Source organism: Corythoichthys intestinalis, chromosome 12 (genome assembly GCF_030265065.1).
Source record: "Corythoichthys intestinalis isolate RoL2023-P3 chromosome 12, ASM3026506v1, whole genome shotgun sequence".
In the NCBI taxonomy this organism is placed as follows: domain Eukaryota; kingdom Metazoa; phylum Chordata; class Actinopteri; order Syngnathiformes; family Syngnathidae; genus Corythoichthys; species Corythoichthys intestinalis.
In genome coordinates, this window is record NC_080406.1 from 39,515,573 (window position 1) to 39,536,406 (window position 20,834).

A 20,834-nucleotide genomic window follows, 5' to 3' on the forward strand; every position below is an offset into this window, starting at 1 on the left:
ACTTTTTTAACCTGAGTGTAGGATTTGCGCTTCTTCAGCACCTCTGTGGGGTAATCGTGGTCAAAAAAAATCTGCCTTCCTTCAACTTGAATCTTTTTTTTCCAAGCCTTGGCCAAAATACTTTCTTTAGTCTCGTATTTCAAAAAGTTGACCACAATAGACCTCGGAGGTGCTCCCGGTGGCGGTTTCTTCCCGAGGCTCCTATGCGCTCTTTGAATATGGAGGTCTGTCTCATCTCCACTTACGAGCTCCCGGCGGAGGAGTCCTTCTACCCGCTCGCGTACAGATTCGTTGTCACGCTCCTCCACGCCGTAAATTCTCAAGTTACAGCGCCGTCCGTGTCCTTCCACTTCAGTCAGTTTGTCTTGTAATCGTGCTTGTTGTTTAAGGAGCGAAAGGATGGCTTCTTTTGCTTCGGTATTCCACTCCTCCAACTGGGCCACCCTCGCCTGCACTTCGGCGATATCCTTCCGCTGCACTTGAATGTCTGCTATGTTTTGTGCTAATTTTCTGTCCATTTCCTCCATAAAGTCCGCGAACTCACGTTTCACCTCCACCTTAAAATCGTCTTTGAACTTGGCGAAATCCTCTTTTACCTCTTTCTTGAAATCTCGAATTTCTCTCGAGATCGCAGCAAGTCCTTCGAGTAAAGTGTGGGATATGTCGGCGTCGCCAACTTCGCCTCTTCCTCCCGCACCTTCGAGTTCTTGGTCTTTTTTATCTTTAGACGTCATTTTTTTCTTAGAGCTTCTTTGCCCTCGTCCCCCGCTCATTTCTAGTTATTCAAAATTCGTGTTCGGTTGTTCTCATTGTCAGGGGGGAATAATTTTATCAAGTCGACGCGGAGCTCTGCTCTACGCTGCCATGCCGCTTCACCCGGAAGTCAGGTTCTCATATTTTAATGAGGATAGCATGCAAAAAACCTCAGATTTTTTTTTTAATGTTTTACAAGTTAGACCTGTTGAGAAACTAATTGCTGACTGTGTACTGTAAGTCCCACCTGTGGTTATGTGGGCAATTGTTTGTGCTGTGCAGAGTATAGCCTGGTGCTGCGTCACCAGTAGGTGGATGGCGAGATAGTGTAAAGCGCTTTGAGCGCCTTGAAAGGTGGAAAAGCGCTATATAAGTATAACACCATAACACCATAACACCATAAATAACTGTAAATTGTTGTCATAATATTTATCCCATGGATATTATCTGATATTGAGGCTTGTGAGTCCCACAGCATGGCAAGTGGGCATTTTTGTGTTGTTTTCAGCACCATTTTCTGTGTATGTTCTGGGACCTGTGCCCGTCTCGTCATCCCTGTGCTGTCATATGTACTTTATGTTCCGGCACCTTATGAATTACAAATTGAGCACTGATCATCACACATTAAATGTTACTTATAGCATTAGCATAGCATTCGCGTTAGCATTAGTCGAATGCTACCGGCGAGCATCCTCTTAAACTCTCTGACTTTTTTTTTATACTTACAGCCACCTGGATGCCACAAACTGTAATTAATTGAAAATAATGTACTATTTTCCTCTTGAGTGTGTATTAATATTAAGATGGCATTGTTCTTGTACATAGACGCTACAATATGTGCTCGTCTGTCACTGTTCATTCGCAATAGCTGGAAACCTTTGTATTTGGAGTCCATTTTTTTTATTTTACAGATTAAAACATTTTTAGTAAACTTCGACTAAAACTAAACTAAATTAGTCTTGAGTTATCGTCAAAAAGTTGGGGGTTTTCGTCGACTAAAACTAGATGAGATTTGAGATGAATAAAATATCTTCTTCTCGAGTCACTATGTATTATCAGATGATTCTAGTCCAATTTTTGGATGCATTGTCTGAAACTCTGGGTTAGGTCAGCTAGGTCCTCATAGGTGCAAGATGTCGGGAGGAGTGGGCAGACAAGGAGATGTTGCATGGTTGATCCTTTCCACACATGCAAAAGATGTCCCCATTCTGATCAAACCCCCACTTTGTTAGATTTCTTTTGCATCGGCTGACAGCAGTTCTCAATCGGTTACGGCAAGACCAGAGTGGCCATGCCTCACTAGTACCGGATGGAAGAGAATCACATGGCCTGATTAGAAGACACTGTGTGTGGGGTTTGGGTAAGATGTTCTGTCCACAGAGCAACACGCTGCTTGTCTGGATTTCTGTCCAGAGCCTTTAAAGAGTGCAGAAAGCTGTGCCTTGACTTTAGCCTTTTTGCTGTTGGCTCATGATGTTGGTGGCGGGTGTCAGTTTCTTGTCTCAGTTTTTCCTTCTGGGACGCAACTGTTCTCCGGATGCTTGGTGGAGCAATCCCACTCAGTAGGTATAGGTCATCCACCTTTGTAGGCTTCAAGCAGCCAGTGACAGCACAGCAGGCAGAGTTTAGTGCTGCATCAATCTTGGTGGCATGGGCTGATCTACACAAGACTAAGACTAATAGGTATTACTGTCCAAAAGAGTAAGACGAAAATTAAAAGGTCTGCCAAAAACGACACTGTTCAATAACAATTATATTTTTTAATATTATATACTGCATATATATAATATATACAGTATATTAAGGCTGTCAACTGATTAAAAATTTTAATCGAGTTAATCACAGCTTAAAATTAATTAATTGTAATTAATCGCAATTCAAACCATCTCTAAAATATGCCATTTTTTTCTGTAAATTATTGTGTGACACAAGACAGACATAAACATTCAACATACCGTACATAAGTACTGTATTTGTTTATTATAACACTAAATCCACAAGATGCCATTAACAATATTAACATTCTTTCTATTAAAGGGATCCACGGATAGAAAGACTTGTAGTTCTTAAAAGATAAATTTGATTACAAGTTATAGTAATTATATATTAAAACCCCTCTTAATGTTTTTGTTTTAATAACATTTGTAAAATTTTCAATCAAAATCCCTGCTGTTCTTCCACAGTGTCTTTTACTACTTAAAAGTGATTGAAATACACCACAAGGTGTCAATTGTGAATTTTAAATTAGAGATCTAGCCAAAGCAAAGTCTGAGTAAGTTTTATGTGTATTTTGCATAGCTATTTTGATTGGGAATGCCAGTTCTCTTTGCATTGAGCGCTTTTCTTTTTGTGAACATTATTTTTTTGAGAGATAGGGATATTATTTTTGTTTTGCTTTCACTAAATGATACTGCAGCGACTTAACTGTTCCTCCCAAATGCATGAAGGGAAGTTGGGATACCATGACTGTCAGTGGTGGGTACAAATGGTATACAGTATGTTCTGCGTTGTGTTCAATTAGGCGTGTTAATTAAAGATCGTCTCCTGCTCTGCCCAAATGCACGATGGGAAGTTGGGCAACCATGTCTGTCAGTGGTTGCTGCAAATGGTATACAGTATGTTATGCGTTGTGTTCAATTAGGCGTGTTAACAAAAAGATCGTCTCCTGCTCGGCCCAAATGCATGATGGGAAGTTGGGCAACCATGACTGTCAGTAGCGGCTGCAAATGGTATACAATATGTTCTACGTTGTGTTCAATTAAGTGTGTTATGAAAAATATCGTCTCTTGCTCTGCCCAAATGCATGATGGGAAGTTGGGCAACTATGACTGTTAGTAGTGGCTGCCAAAGCTTAAGTCAATTAAAGGCGCGGTCCAATGAACGCCTGTGTCCACTCGCATTTCTCTGCCTTTTCGCTCTCAATGTGCTAAAACGGCATCATTGTAAACTGTTTGAGGCAGCGCATGAACGGGTCATTCCGTGCATGCGTTAATTGCGTCAAATATTTTAACGTGATTCATTACAAATAATAATTGCTGCCCGTTAACGCGATAAATTTGACAGCCCGAATATATATATATATTATATATGGCAGCCAGTGAAGACGTATAATGGGTTAAGGTCACAGCTGACCGTGTCCTGTGACTGCAAAGGCAATGCTTTGATCAATTTAATGATATGTTAGTATATCTATTACTCAAATACATTTCACCAGTGATTCTACACAAATGCACTCCTTTATCTGCCTTTTGCACACCTGCATGATAGCAATCATTAATGCATCATGTCAAAGGCATTTTTTTGATTGTTGTATGAGCTGACAAATTTCCCTGCACTGTCCCATCAAATGCTAATCTATTTTGTTTGTATCTTTACAACCTTCAGATTCCATCTCCTTGCTGACTCCAGCGCCCGTCTCTGCAGGAAAATCAACGGGTGGATACTCGAGAGAGCCGATGCCAACGGCTTAATAGTACCAGGTGCAGCCGGAGGTGTGACGCTGTCCCGGCCCTCGACACATTGATTCACAAAGGATTAAACCACTGCGTGGCGCTTGAGGTGGCAGACCTGATACATCTCATTTACTCTGCCTGTCAGACTTAACATTTTTGGAGGCCTCCTTTGCTTTGCTAGTATATCTACAGAGGGGCTGGTCTCTGACTGAACAGACAGCGTCACCCAAAGGGATGACTTGTTGTCATCTTGATCAGGTATGTCCATTTTGCTTGTCTTTGTATGAGAAGTTTTTCAGTGTGTGTACAAAGCGTTTTGAAGGTTGCATTTACACTGCAAGTCTTGCTCAATTTGGATTGTCTGCGTCTGTTTTTTATTTTTATCAAACGGTCACAAAGAGCTTTTAAATGTCCCATATTCAATACTGTTCAATTACTGTTCTTACATTTACTGAGCACAACAAGGCACAACTATATGTGACCATAGGCTCTTCTCTTTACATAAGAATCTGTTAATAGGGCAAGTTTTTTTTTGTTTTGTTTTTTAATTACCCAAAATATTTTTTTGTGGTTAAAGTGGGCCCACCCACCTAGGAAAGACGAAAAACCGTGAAGTAGAGGTGGCATTTTTTTGTGTGTGTGTTCAATGTATTTATTCAAATTTATATATTTTTACTAGGGTTGTCAAACGATTAACATTTTTAAACGAGTTAATTACTGCTTAAAAATTAATTAATCGTAATTAATCGCAATTAATCGCAATTCAAACCATTTATAAAATATGCCATATTTTTCTCTAAATTATATATATATTCTGTAAAATAAATTGTTGGAATGGAAAGATAAGACACAAGATGGATATATACATTCAACACCGGTACATAAGGACTGTAGTGGGCATTTCACTCTACTGTCATTTAAATCTGTCTATGCTGTCCTCACTCCGAAGCGTCTACTTTTTCCAAAGCTAGACATTTAGTGAATAATCAGACTTCTTCCTTTTTCATCTGATTTATTAATAAAATGGCCTCAAACCATTGTCCTCTTTAGACCGTCGTAAAACTATAAAAAAAGTACACAAGCATTGCATTAGCAACAACGTTAGCTTAGCACGCTATACAGGTTCACTAAACAGAAACAAAAAGCGTCTCATACAAAAAATATAACATTTCGCTTACTAACATAATATGTACATTCTTTACAACAACCATACTTACGGACAAATCTTGTCCAAGGATCATATAAGCACAACATTACAACGTAGGCGTCAGCCCGAGACGTCGTGCAGCCATATTGAACTGGCAAGAAAACAATAAACCATGTCGCAAAGCGACCACAAGAGTTTGCTGTTAGACAGCACAAAAAGCCTTGCTGTAAAACTTACTAAAAGGCAGAATACTGTCTGAGCGGGACATGTGCGTTAATTGCGTCAAATATTTTAACGTGATTAATTTTAAAAATTAATTACCGCCCGTTAACACGATAATTTTGACAGCCCTAATTTTTACTAAAGTGCAATTTAAAATAAAATAAAATGTATGTGTATTTATTTATAGACTGTTTTTAAGCACCACTAATTTACTTATTATTGATATACAGTGGGCAAATAAGTATTTAGTCAACCACTTATTGTGCAAGTTCTCCCACTTGAAAATATTAGAGAGGCCTGTAATTGTCAACATGGGTAAACCTCAACCATGAGTGACAGAATGTGGAAAAAAAAAAAAAAAAAAAAACAGAAAATCACATTGTATGATTTTTAAAGAGTTTATTTGCAAATATTGGTGGGAAAAACGTATTTGGTCAACACCAAAAGTTCATCTCAATATTTTGTTATGTACCCTTTATTGGCAATAACAGAGGCCAAACATTTTCTGTGACTCTTCACAAGCTTTTCACACACTGTTGCTGGTATTTTGGCCCATTCCTCCGTGCAGATCTCCTCTAGAGCAGTGATGTTTTGAGGCTGTCGTTGGGCAACACGGACTTTCAACTTCCTCCACAGATTTTCTATGGGGTTGAGATCTGGAGACTGGCTAGGCCACTCCAGGACCTTGAAATGCTTCTTACGAAGCCACTCCTTTGTTGCCCTGGCTGTGTGTTTGGGATCATTGTCATGCTGAAAGACCCAGCCACGTCTAATCTTCAATGCCTTTGCTGATGGAAGGAGATTTTCACTCAAAATCTCTCGATACATGGCCCCAATCATTCTTTCCTTTACACAGATCAGTCCTCCTGGTCCCTTTGCAGAAAAACAGCCCCAAAGCATGATGTTTCCACCCCCATGCTTCACAGTGGGTATGGTGCCATTCAGTATTCTTTTTCCTCCAAACACGAGAACCTGTGTTTCTCCCAAAAAGTTCTATTTTGGATTCATCTGACCATAACACATTCTCCCAGTCCTCTTCTGGATCATCCAAATGCTCTCTAGCGAACTGCAGACGGGCCTGGACATGTACTTTCTTCAGCAGGGGGACACGTCTGGCAGTGCAGGATTTGAGTCCCTGGCGGCGCATTGTGTTACTGATAGTAGCCTTTGTTACTGTGGTCCCAGCTCTCTGTAGGTCATTCACTATGTCCCCCCGTGTGGTTCTGGGATTTTTGCTCACCGTTCTTGTTATCATTTTGACGCCACAGGGTGAGGAGGGAGTTGAAAGTCCGTGTTGCCGGATGACAGCCCCAAAACATCACTGCTCTAGAGGAGATCTGCATGGAGGAATGGGCCAAAATACCAGCAACAGTGTGTGAAAAGCTTGTGAAGAGCTACAGAAAATGTTTGGCCTCCGTTATTGCCAACAAAGGGTACATAACAAAGTATTGAGATCAACTTTTGGTATTGACCAAATACTTATTTTCCACCATGATTTGCAAATAAATTCTTTAAAAATCAAACAATGTGATTTTCTGGATTTTTTTTCCACATTCTGTCTCTCATGGTTGAGGTTTACCCATACAGACAATTACAGGCCTCTTTAATATTTTCAAGTGGGAGGACTTGAACTTGCAATTAGTGGTTGACTAAATACTTATTTGCCCCACTGTACCTGTATATATATAAAATAATGATTTGTATACTGTATGTATATATAAATGCATATATCTTTCGTTTTTAAATAAATCAACACATTAGACTCCAGCAGCTCCTTCCTTTACTGACAATGATGACTATGATGATGAAGAAACACCTGTGCACTTGTGAAGATGTTGAAGGTGACACAATGTACAGGTGTCAAAGGAGCCTCATATAGTACCTCAAAATCTGCAAATAACTGAAACCCCAAATTATGAAGCGCAAATTGTTATACTATATATATATATATATATATATTTACACCATATTTTTGCGACCACAGGGCACACCGTATTAAAAGGTGCAGCCTCAATTTCAAGTGATATTTTTGTACTAGTATTTAACACACACACAAGGCATTATTGGGCACACGAAAAACATATGCTAGCATGCGTGCTAGCGTATATTTTAATATTTTTTAAAGGCAGCGGGAGGAAAACTGATTGAAATTGTACTTAATTATAGAATTAACGAAGTACTCACATCAATCTTAATCAATCCACAAATCCATCAAAGTCCTCATCTTCTGTATCCAAATTAAACAGGTGGGCCAGTGCTCCATCAAAAGTGGCACGGCTCCATCAAAACACGGCAGTTTCCCTTCTGGCTGTTATTTAGCCTAACGCACGCACTCGAACCCTATAGCTACGGGGCATGCCCCCTATCACACGCAACCTTCTCCCTTTAAGGTTCTCATATCACTCTTACTTACGTTCACCTTTTAAAACATTGCTCAGTCAGACAGACACATTTTGGTACTCAGTCCACACAATAGGCACACAGTCTACTTTGGAGAATATGTTTTACTTTTAGGTGCGCCTTGTGGTCGTGAAAATACGGTACTTGAATATGTGTCTAAATTAATGCAATGGTAATTTAAAAAAAAAATAAAATTAAAATTAAAAAAGGGGAAAAAAAGCTACTAAAATTCTAAAAACTGGAGGAGCACTCAAAGCAGACCTGGATGAAAGAATACTTTCTGATTAGAATGTTTGATATTTCAAAGAATTGTTGATTCCCTTTACCTCAACTTACTCCACATTCTGATTTCACAGTCTCTTAGAGACAATAAATTAAAATATAATGCTGAAAAATCAAGGGGATCAGGATAGATTACGGCGAAAGAACTTAGCTTCCAAAAGCACAATCCCAGCAGCTCAGTTTCTCTTTGAAGCAAACAACATAAAAATAGTTCAAAGACAACTGATGCTTTATGCGATTCTTCCCATTACAACTACAATCCAATTCAGCTAGCTATTTTGACAGAATGCCTGAAATTGATTTGAATTGAATCAGACAAGTCTCCAAACAGTCTCTTTCAGTGCCATTGACGATGATAGACGTCCAATCATGTGGCTCTTGTCATTTTTCTGCTGTGAATTTGAATGAGTTTATCTCTATTGGATGTCCAATCCATTTGAATAGGTTGGACGTCACTCGCCGTCATTGAGCAGCTAGTGAGTTAAAAGAGCTGATTGCTCAGTCCTTTATCAAATTAGCCTTTCCCGTTTTAATAGCTGGAATCAAACACTATTACGGTGAACACCTGTGAGGGAGAATTCGGGTGAGTGCTGCTTATCTGTCCCTCTTATGATAGATCCAAGATATGTATGCCAAATCCAGCGAGTAAGGCACAAACAAACACTGCAAGGGACGGGCAGGCATGCAGACTGAATACCATTAGAACATGGAGTATCTAGGAGGAAGAAATGCAGCGTCTGAGCTTTGCTGCTCAATGCCAGGTTTTCCGGAGCCACTGAGTGCTTGGCATGATTCCATTGACCCAGATATTTAGCAGTTTAAGAGTTTTTCTTTTAAAAGATTTTGATGATAGCCTGCATTTCGCCTTTATACTGACAGGCTGGCAGACAGCTGCAGGCTAAGATTGAACTGTACATATGCTTCAAACTCTGAGGTTTAAAGAAAAGCAACATTTGTATTCGTTCTACAAACATATGTGTCATTAAAATATACAGGAATACCTGTCGGGTCAAGATTTGCTGGGTTTGCACAGATCAGGTCGATGGTAATCAGTCGGGTACGAAGAATCATCTACTGTACTTCATAAAAAATGTTTAAAATGTTTCCAAACAAGCATTGAGTTTATAGTTTTTTTTTTTTAAAGGTATACAAAGTCAATACCTCTTTTTACTGTACTGAGTTATATCAAATTTAAAGAAAAAAAAAAAAACACATTTTGTCACATTGGCATCTGGAAGCTCACATCTGGGTGACAAGCCATCTGTGCTCTCGCAGACTTTTTCATTAAACACAACTTAAACAACCATTAAATCTCACTTACCTGAGTTAAACTAAGAACATAGTCATTTAGGGCTTTTTTGCTTTGTTTAGTTTTCTTCTGACACACCATATGTAGCTCTTCAAATTAGGATGGGATGCCTGTCAGAAGTAATTCCTGCAACTCTCATCAAACATTAAATTAGACTTTGCTGAGTGTAGACTTTGTTGGGTGTAATTCTCTTATCTCCACAAGCATCACTTTTCAGGAAATTGAAAAGACAATGCACATTTGTTAAACCAATAAAATTGTACCTTCATAGAGAGCGAGCCATTTTCAACAACTAAATATTGGTCAATAATTTAGACAATGCGGGGTTTGACAAATGTATATATGGTTGTAGTTCTCATTCAGGCAGCATACATTTTTATAATCATGGACTATACAGGCACTCAGTGGGGCACGGACCTCCACCAAGGCCAATCTGTCCGATACGTGTCTCCAAAATCCGGAGTGGAAATCACTTAATCCTGGCTCTCTTTTTCTGTCTGTCTATTATTGCATTTGCCTCTAATACAACCATACTTTAATGGTGGTGTTAATATCATTCCCTCCCTTGAGTCATGAAGCACTCATAGCACCCCCGCCAATTTTATGGAACTCATGTCGAGCCAGTTGTAATAATCCCGTTAACCCCATAAAGACCTGGTGTCCACATGTATGGACATAATATTTTTGTATACAAGTGAGGCCTAAATCTCATGGCCAGATTAATTCATAAATACTTTTTTTGTTTGCTTTTTTTCCAAATCTGTTGTGCTGCACAAATTAAGGGTGGAAGCAAATAACATTTAAATATGTTGTTGGTCATCCAGTGTGATGAATTGAGCTATCATCGTTGCGAAATATTTTTTTTACGTTTTGGACATTTTCTCTTTGTTCTGCATAGCAGTGTGTGTGGGCACTTACTATTATATGGCGGAAAACACTCAGGCGAATTGAAGTTCCGCTCTGACACCGCCAATCTGGCCAAATTTCAAAATTGTATTATATGCATGTGTTATACATATTGGAAAACTTAAAATCTCAATTTTTGGGGGAAAGACAATTTTTGAACAGGAGGACTTAAAAAAAAAAAAAAAAAAAAATATATATATATATATATATATATATATATATATATATATATATATATATATATATATATATATATATATATAATATAGCATAATTAAAGACACCATGATTTTGACGAGATATTATCGTGTACTTACCTTGTTGCAATCCAAAAACTCAGTGTAGCATGACTCGGATTTTATGGGTGAAACACGGTAATATAACAAAGGGTCACAATGCAGGAATCACAGACTTTTTTTCTTTTTTAATTTTCCGTTGTTTGGATTGTCTTATCATTTAAAATATCAGGGAAAATGCAACAGTAACAAAAAAATACAATTAAGCGATAGTTATGAAGTAGATATCCATAACCTTTATTTACAGATACTGTTTTTTTTTTTTCATTATAATATAATTTGTTTAAAAGTTTAAAATATGTGAGTGAATACTTTTATAAAGTGTTTTTTTTTTGTTTTTTTTTTAAACTAAATACTAGACATCAATGAATAATTCTAAGCTAAAAATGATAGACATTTCGAATGATAAATATTAATTACTTACCTTCTTTTTATGGCTGGGTTGAAAGAAAAGTGGTTGCGCGGTGTCTGTAAACAGGGGTCTCCAAGGTAAAACGGACAAATTAAAAATAGTTTGGGGGTCTAATGCGCCACGAAACTGGTATGGCCGCATGTAGACATATTGTTCCATCAAACAACAGTTTTTTTGTCTTAAAATACAGCAGTTTATTTTAAAGAGGGGTGCAAGAGCAGAAAGTCATTTTTCAGCCTTGTCTGTGTTTTCCGCCATATATAATATGGCAGTACACACATCTTATAAGTGGTGGCACACACTGATATATCCATCTCATGTAAAATGTAGCACCGTGTAAAACTGATGTTATATAATTACACCAATATATCTTTGTAATCAAACTTTAACATTACATATCTTTGCTTTAGCCAACCAGCACTAAAATCTTTTATTTTCTGATCCATGTTGCCATAGCAAGTATAGGTAGTCCTCGAGTTACGACGTACGTCGCTTACGTGATTTCGACTTTACAATGTCTGAGTCTCGTCCGCAATTTTGTTGTCAGTCGCTTATTTATTTATTTATTTATTTTTTGGGGGGGGGGGGGGCGCGTAAACAGTACCGTATTCCTCAAAGTATCCTAGTTTCCATTTTCTTTGATTAATATGATACATAATACATGTTTTTGGATAGTTATTTTGAGATTTAGGGAATAGTTAGGGGTACTTAAAGTGTTATTTCTAGAGATGTCCCGATCGATCGTGATGCCGATCGATCCGATCACGTCATTTTCAAAGTATCGGAATTGGCAAAAAAATATCGGACATGCCTTTTTTTAATATATAATATATATATATATATTTTTTTTATGAAATCAATTTCTAATTGTATTTAACATTATAGACATAATGTTACACTCATCCAGAGTCTTTAGTTTAGGCTTAAGGTATTATCAAATGTATCCCGTTAACGGTGGTAATTAATTTTTTAAAAAATTTATCACGTTAAAATATTTAATGCAATTAACGCATGCTCTGCACGACCCACTCACGCATTGTCGCGTTCAATCTGTAATGGCGCCGGTAGTAATTGATCTTTGTCTGAACACCCTATATTATTTCCCAACGCAGAGAAGATATATCAATTGGTACCACTGCGCACAGTCGTGGTTGCACTTCCTATCATGCATTTGGGCAGAAGTTAAATGGCTACAGTATCATTGACTGAAAGCTCAACAAATACACTAGATGGCTATATTTAGTCACAATATACAAAGTCACATTTATCCTTTAAGAATTACAAGTCTTTCTATCCGTGGATCCCTCTCACAGACAGAATGTTAATAATGTAAGTGCCATGTTGAGCATTTATTGTCATAATAAACAAATACAGTACTTATGTACTGTATGTTGAATGTATATATTCGTCCGAGTTTTATTCATTTTTTTCTTAATGCATTGCCAAAATGTATATGATCGGGAAAAATTATCGGGAATGATTGGAATTGAATCGGGAGCAAAAAAAAAAAAAAGCAATCGGATCGGGAAATATTGGGATCGGCAGATACTCAAACTAAAACGATCGGATCGGGAGCAAAAAAACATGATCGGAACAACCCTAGTTATTTCCAATTTACACGGAAATTTGGGTTACGTCACCAGCTTATGAACACAACTAGTTCGTAACCCGGGGAATACCTATTCGATTTAGCCATTTTTCTCACTGACTCAGATACAGTATTTTCCCATTTTTTTTAGACCAGTGTAATTTTCACTGTCATTGATTGATTGGTTGATTGCCATTGGAAAATAGACGTCCAATCCTATTTGACTGGGGAGCTGGATGCGATCCAACGATCCTTGCCAACCCTCCAATTTATAATCAATAAGACGTCTACCGTGGTCAATGGCAGCCAATGAGTTAATACTTAAATACATTTTAAAATTCTGATCTTTTTTACACGATTCAGATCATCTGAAAATGACGCGACAGGGCCCAATTTCCCAATCACGTGATTGAATTGGGGACATCCCTACTGCCAACCCAACATGAAGCGCCGTCAATGGCAGTCAATGAGTTAAATCAGTGCCCTATAAAGGATCAATTAACAAATGAAACTAACCAGCAAACACTTAAAATCACAATACACAAGAGCATCCGTAGAAAAAAAAATCAATTTTCAAATGCTGTAACATTAAAGTTATTTGGGGTGACGCAGATTAAATTCTGTTGTCATTACTGTCGGTGGGACACAAGTGAAGGCCTTTGAATCCAGGACTAATCCCTATAACACTATTAGAACAGGAATCCTTGTAGTAGCTTCAAGCAATAAATAAGCTGCAATAAAAAAGGCCACATCCCTTCTATTACAACATGATTTAAGTCTCCTTAACGCCTTTCCACTTGTAGCGTAACATTGGAGGCCTTGACTAATTATTTATGGCCGATTTTAACGAGGAAAGGGCAGGTACTATTTCAAAGCCGTATGTTGTGATTCATGAATCAACAATGTAAAATTTTTTTTTTTTTCTTTTTAAAGAAGCCCCTTTCTCTTAGTCACATTTTAAGTGGGTAACCAATGACTTTTCTGTCTTTCCTTTAGGAGTAAGAGAGGAAGCAATGGGCTGGACTATGACTTTAAAGGACGACTTTAGGGTCACTGCCTGGGCACGGGGAACTCGGAACTACATTCGTTTGTTGATCCTCTTGTCATTTTTATTCATCGAAATCCGATCGGATATGGTGTTACATATGGATCATCAGTTCACATGGAAAACAGGTAAAGCATTTTATTTAACCTTTTAACATTTTAACCTAACGCTCCTTTAACTCAATCGCTGAAACTGATAGACATCAAATCCATTTTAACTGGGATGCTATCATGTTTCAGTGCCATTGACGGGATACACATCCAAACCTTGTCTATTCATGTCAAGGGTAAAAAAAAAAAACTTTTCCACCATTTTATTAAAAAAAATAAATAAAAAATTTTGGACTATAAGCCTCACTCGACTATAAGCTGCCACCCGCCAAATTTGACACGAAAACGGCATTTGTTCTTAGCAAAGCCGCACTGGATTACAAGCCACAGCTGTCCTCACTGTATTATGGGATATTTACACCAAAAGATATTAACCAGTAGCATTTGTCAGCGGCCTCATAAGATGTCATGAGAGCAAATGAACCACCATGAAGCTTAGAACCAATTGGCTGCAAAGCTTCATTGCTTGAAGAAGCTTTATTTGGCCATCACTGCTCACTTGTAGGAGACAATCAACATCTGCTGTCATCCAACATGCCACTTAGCATGCATTGCAGCACTACTATGAAAATAACAATCAATATTCATGTTATACTAGTAAGCTAATTATTTCTTCAGTTACTGTTCCAATTGTTTTATTAATTTCTGGTTTTTATATTTGGTGACACTTTATTTGACAGTGGCACCATAAGACCATCTTAATTATGACATGACACTGCCATGAGCATTAGTGAATGTTTTTGACAGATATCATTATGTGTCATCCGCCAAATTATTTCACTTTTGAATGGACGTAATAGTTCCGAGCTGCACATAAATGGAGTTAGCGACATAATTTACCGAATGACACATAATGACATATGTCATATTTATTCATTAAGGCCCATGACAGTGTCATGTCATGATTATGACGGTCAAATAGTATATAATATATACTGTCAAATAAAGTGTTACCTATTAACCCAAATAAATCAACAAATAAGCCGCACTGGACTATAAGACGCAGAATTCAAAATGAGGGGAAAAAAGTAGCGCCTTATAGTCCGAACATTACGGTAATTATGTCTTCATCTTCACCAAATGAACTGAACTGTCATTTGGTGGCTGTTAGCACCTCCCAGTCAAAGTGGATCGGACGTCTATTGGCGTCGGTGAAAGACAAGCCCATTTGTTCACATCACCTCCCAAAAATGCCGAATTTATTTTGTCTTTTCTTTGTTGGTATTATTTCTAATGGGATAGACAAATTTCTCTTTGTCTGAATGTTTTGCATCCTTGGTCTGTGTTTTCGACTGAAAGGAACTGTACCACAGTGCAAGTCTTTGTTGGTGTAACTCAGGGGGGAATTCATCATACAGTAGCTCCCCATCATTACACTGCAGGCACAGATCTAACATCTGTCTCAAAGGTTGCATGCTGGGCTTGGACTGTTACACTAATGCACAACAAAAAAAAAAAACATTTGCGCTTTGTGTTTTGCGGTTATCTTATGTTTTCAATCCAATTACTGTACTAATTTTAAGGTTATCCTATTGCCAAAAATTATATTTTGTTAAATGATTTGAACAAAATGCCCTTTAGGATTTGTACATGAATTTTACTTTTTAAATGATGTCAATCTGCAAATGTTGGCAATAGCTACCTGTGCCAACTTGAGCTTCAACTGACAGAATAATTGTCCACCTTTTACATTTCAGTTCATATTTTGGAATAAAACTCTTTTTTTCAAGCACAGTACTGCATGTTATTGCCAATCTCCTTGCCTTTAAAAACATGAAATGTGAGCCACAAGTCATCCTTCTCTTGCGTCAATACCTCCATTGAAAATGGTGGCGTTCCCACACAAAATGCCCCCTTGCTGGGCGATTAGTGTGCTCAGTTCAAACTCTGTGTCTGGGTAACGACACTGCCAAAGTGATAAAGAGGCTGATTAATTTCACTTGAAAGAATGCATGTTCAAAAGGAATGGAATCAAGAAAGACCCCGGGTGAAGTTTTGAAGTCTTTGTGAGTTATTGTTGTTTGAAACGCTGTGAAGGAAATGTCAAATTTGAGATATTTTTGCCTCAGAATTTGATGATGGTAAAGGCCATTTCTTTGTAAAACATACAGTACAGGCCAAATTTTTGGACACACCTCATTCAGGCAACACAAATGAAGGTCCCAATCCCATTGATAAAGCAATAAATTCCATTAATCAAGCCTTGAAAAGGCATGGTTGTTGAAGTCAAAAACCATTTTAGGTGACTCCTTCTTGAAGTTCATCAAGAGAATTGCAAGAGTGTGCAAAAAAGTAATCAGAGCAAAAGGTGGCTACTTTGAAAATATTAGAATATTATACATGTTTTTAGGTATTTCACCTTTTTTTTGCTGAGTACATAATTCCACGTGTTTTTTCAATAGTTTGACTACCATCAGTGAGAATTTACAATGTAAATAGGCATGAAAATAAAGAAAACGCACGAAGGCAAGGCAAATTTGTATAGCACAATTCAACACAAGGCAATGAAAAGTTCTTTACATCACATGAAGGTCATAAAAATCACATTAAATCAAAAGAACGTTAAAACAAAGACAATAGAAACAGGAAATAAAATTATACATAAAAATTGCAATAAATTGAAATGAGAAATGGAAATAAAGCTGAAAAGGTATAAAAGGCAAATAGTTTGAAATATGTAGACAGTTATGCTGTGATAAACAAAGGGGCTAACAGTTTTAGCACACTTCAGACCTTCAGGTAATTTGTTCCAGAAGTGAGGAGCATAATAACTAAATGCTGCCTTGGTTCTTGTTCTTGAAACATACAAGAGACCGGTCGCAGACGACCCTAGGGGTCTAGATGTTTCATTGGGATCCAACAAATCAAGCATGTATTTTGGTCCAAGGCCATTAAGCACAGCCAGACTGTTTGTCCTAGTATTTTTCAAACACTGTGAGAATAGTCTGGGACCCAGCTCTTTATTGGCCTCTCGAGGCGAACAAAATCATCCGTCCAATCAGATTCGATTATTTGCATGACTTGTTCTTAATGAGCAATGTCACTCTTGCGCGCCGAAAGTCGTCTCCACAACAACACAGATGGCAAAGGGAGAGCCCAGAATATATTAAAAAATCAGTTTTAAATTACAAAAAAACACAACGACACAAGTCACAGACAACAGGCTGTCTCGCTCTAGCCATGTTGAATAAACTTCTCCATTCTTGTCGCTTTACCAACGTCACATCCGCCCGTCGCTGACTGGTCCACGCCGCTGTCTGTTTGCTGTGGCTTGCTCCGCCCTTGGAATTTGATCCGCCGGACGGTTGCCAGACTCAATCGCTGGAACGGCCGTGAGTCTGGAGTTCCAGGCTAGTATTTTACAGGCTTTGACTCACTGGAGGCCAGTGTAATGATTTCAAAACCGGTGTAATGTGATCTAATTTCCTTGTATTTATAAGGGCTGTGGCAGCAGCATTCCGTACTAGCTGCAGCTTCCTGACTGATTTTTTTTTTTTTTTTTTTTATCAAGACCTGTAATTATATGAGAGACTTTCAAAAAGTAATGCACTTAAGTGCATAGCTCGTACAGGATTTTACCAATCTTGTTTATATTTTGCACAAACATGATAGGACACACCGTTTTACGATTGTTATATGTGTTTTTCTGATTTTCATATTTTTTAAGCTTAAACTAGCTTCCAAATGGCAATGGCGATATGGCAATGATGATGAAGTGCAAACTAATGTCAAGAATTGGCTTAGAGATCAACCGGATGAGTTCTACAACACTGGTATACATGCCCTCATTCATAGTTGGACTGTAGCTCTTGAGAGAGGTGGAGACTATGTGGAGAAGTAAAAATGTAATCCTCACACTTGTACCTTTCGTTTGATGTATAATACATGTTGCTATTATAATTTGTTTGTACATAGTAAAGTCGGGTGCATTACTTTTTGAATACCCCTCGTACTAGTCCAATCTACTGGATATGAATGAATGAATGAAAGTTTTTCCATGTCTTGTTTAGTCAGAAGCCCCACGAAGGAGAAGATGTGTCCGAACTTTTGGCCTGTATTGTAGATCAATAATAAATTCATGCAATGCAAAGCGTTAATTGTAGCCTGTTGCAATAGTTGGCTGATAATAACAGCCAGATGTGCTTGAACTCATTGACTCTGATCCATTTGAGCAAGGTGGGCTTCAGCTAATGAACAAATGTTCCCAGTTCAAATGGACCGGTGGTGAAAAAATTGTTTAAATAAAGTTGTATTCAAATATTGCAATTTAAATTTGCTAGTAAAATCCAGACATTTATTTTGGAAGTTTTCAAAATGTGTTTACTTTTCCTTCTAGGTTTTGAAAACAGTGGTTTGAATCGAACGATGTGTCACCTGAACCATTACACATGGAATTTAGGCCATGTCTACACCTAGCAGGTTTTTTAAAGCCCAGGATCCCGCTCTAACATGTTCGGAAAAAATAATTACATCTACACCAGCACGTTTATGGAAAAAAAAGCTTCCACAGTCGACCGCATTCAATCGTTTTAAGTACATTCACAACATTGCGCAAAAAATAATTGTTGATGTTGCATGTGTTATATGAAGCACTTCAAACGCTTGTAAATAAATGGAAGCAAAAAGCACCAGTGTAATAATTGGATCTAAACCCACCGCAAAGGTATCCACATTTACTCCAAATGTAAACCTTGTTCTCATGTGTGATGTAAGAACAAAGTTTGTCACAGTCAGTGACATTTCCACAGTTAAACCATCGGTTATCAGTGTCTACATGATGGCACTACAAACGCAGAATTCACACATCTTCACTTTGGACTGAGTTTTTAAGAACCCTCGTTTTCAAACCCAAAATGTGTTGTCTGGATAATAGGCCAAACAGTAGAAATTTTTTTTCTTTTTGCCAAATACCCTGCTACAAGTAGACAGAGGCTTAGTATAAGTCAATACAGATTTATTTTGCATTGATCGTTTAGCCTACCAATTAATTAGGTTCATATTTGTGAGAAATGTAGCCCTGACCACCGTTCACCCAATCTGTTTGGTCTTATTAACGTCCCGTCCCCAGCAAAAAGTGTACACGCAGTTTCTGCTGTTATATCGTCCCTACCAATGTTGAGGCCAAACCTGCGCCCTTGGGTATTAGATAAAGGTACGGACATTCCATTTGTTTGAGACAGTGTTGTACTTTGCAGCCGTCATCAACCCAAAATGTGGAGTTAAAGAAATACTTGGAATAGGGTTGTCTTTGAATTTAATATTTAATGTTCAGAAAAATATTGAGTTTGTCTATCAAGGCAATGAGCAATGTGGGGTGAAGCTTTTGAGAGTCGCTGGGAGTGAAACTGAGCTGGATCCATTTAGACTTGACCTTCATCAGCACCATGGAGAGCAGAATATAGCTCTGGAACACTGTGGCTAATGGCATAATTATTCAATTATTGTGCATATGAAGTCCCTTGACAGTCAAAAGCCCACACATTTTCAGTCATTTAACAATTATTTTCAGAAAGACATGCATTTATGTACAGTTTGGCCCAGAATCATCCGTAGCTTGGCCACAGTTTTGTGTTGAAAAGGAGTAAAAAAAAAAGACTGAAGCCTAGAGGAAAAGATTGTGCTTCAAATTTGAATTCTGAAAAATCAGCCCAATTAAAACATGTGCTTACTGTCTTTTATATTTTGGCTGAGATAGTTATGAAAAGGTCACCCAGATACAGTATTTTCTTCCCAATGAAATAAAATTTGAACATTGCTTATGTGCCATTGAATGGGCGAATGGTAATGTGTAGTTTCAATATAGCTGAGTGTTGCTCCCGATGCTCACGGCCATTTTCAGATAAAGGTGCTGTTGATTTTCATGCAAAGTAAATCCTAGCTTTATGACAAGCAGGTTTGCTCAAGGACACGTTGAGCTGTCGATATACAGTAGAAGAAACACCTACCTTCTGATCATGTGCTGGCTTGACATCGACTTCCTCTTTTAAACGTCTATAGATGTTGGGTGGGCGGTTGCTATTTATCAACCTACAAGGCTATTTTTTTCTTTCTTATATATAGCGAATAACACTCAGGTGACTTAAGTTCCGCTCTGAGAACCCCAATTTGGCCAAATTTCAAAATTGTCCGATATGCATGTGTGATCATTGGATAACATCATTGGAAAGCTTAAAATCTCAATTTTCTGGGGGAAGAAATATTTTGAACAGTTTTTTTTAAACAGCAAAACCCTATCTGGAGGTGAGAGCACGCGAGAGCAGGATTACAGACACCATGACTTTAACAAGATATGATCTCGTACACACCGTTTCAATCCAAAAAATCCATGTAGCATCTATCACCGAGTGTCAAGACACAGCTGTGAATGGCCACAGCTGGATTTTTGGGGGGATTTTATGGGTGAAACATGGCAATATAACAAGAGTCAGGATGCAGAAATCGCAGACACCAAGGAGTGGTCGAGATTTTCTTTTTCATATATTTACCCTTTTAAACGTTATTTTCAAATTTTCTTTGTTTGGATCAATTATTTATCATCTAACATATCTGATAAAATGCGACAGCAACAAAAATATATATATAATTAAGCGATAGTTATGAGGTAGATATCTGTGACTTTTTTACAGATGCCATTTTTTTCATTGTGATGTAATTTGTTTAAAAGTTTAAAATATGCGAGGGAAATTATTTTTGAAAGTTGTTGTTTTTTTTTTTATACGAATTATAGGACATCAACTAATGATTCTAAGCTTAAAATGACAGACATTTTCAATAATAAATCTAATTAATTACCATGGTTTTATGGCTGGGTTGAAACAAAGTGGTTGCGTGACGTCTGTAAACGGGGCTTCCAGGGTAAAACGGACAAATAAAAAATAGTTTGGCGGCTTAATGCACCATGAATCTGTTATT

General features: G+C 37.8%; 1 protein-coding gene across 2 annotated transcripts in view; it reads left to right on the top strand.

Annotated features, from left to right (window-relative positions):
* thsd7ba (thrombospondin, type I, domain containing 7Ba) overlaps positions 1-20,834 on the top strand; it is a 364,521-nt gene that overhangs the window by 108,123 nt on the left and 235,564 nt on the right. Inside the window, exons 2-4 of one of the 2 annotated variants that reach the window (XM_057851599.1) lie at positions 4,138-4,311; positions 4,387-4,463; positions 13,764-13,940. In XM_057851599.1, the coding sequence (XP_057707582.1) occupies positions 13,781-13,940 (160 nt within the window). In that variant the 5' untranslated portion in view covers positions 4,138-4,311; positions 4,387-4,463; positions 13,764-13,780. Of the gene's footprint in view, positions 1-4,137; positions 4,464-13,763; positions 13,941-20,834 lie in introns of both variants that reach the window. The other variant, XM_057851598.1, reaches the window with a different exon arrangement.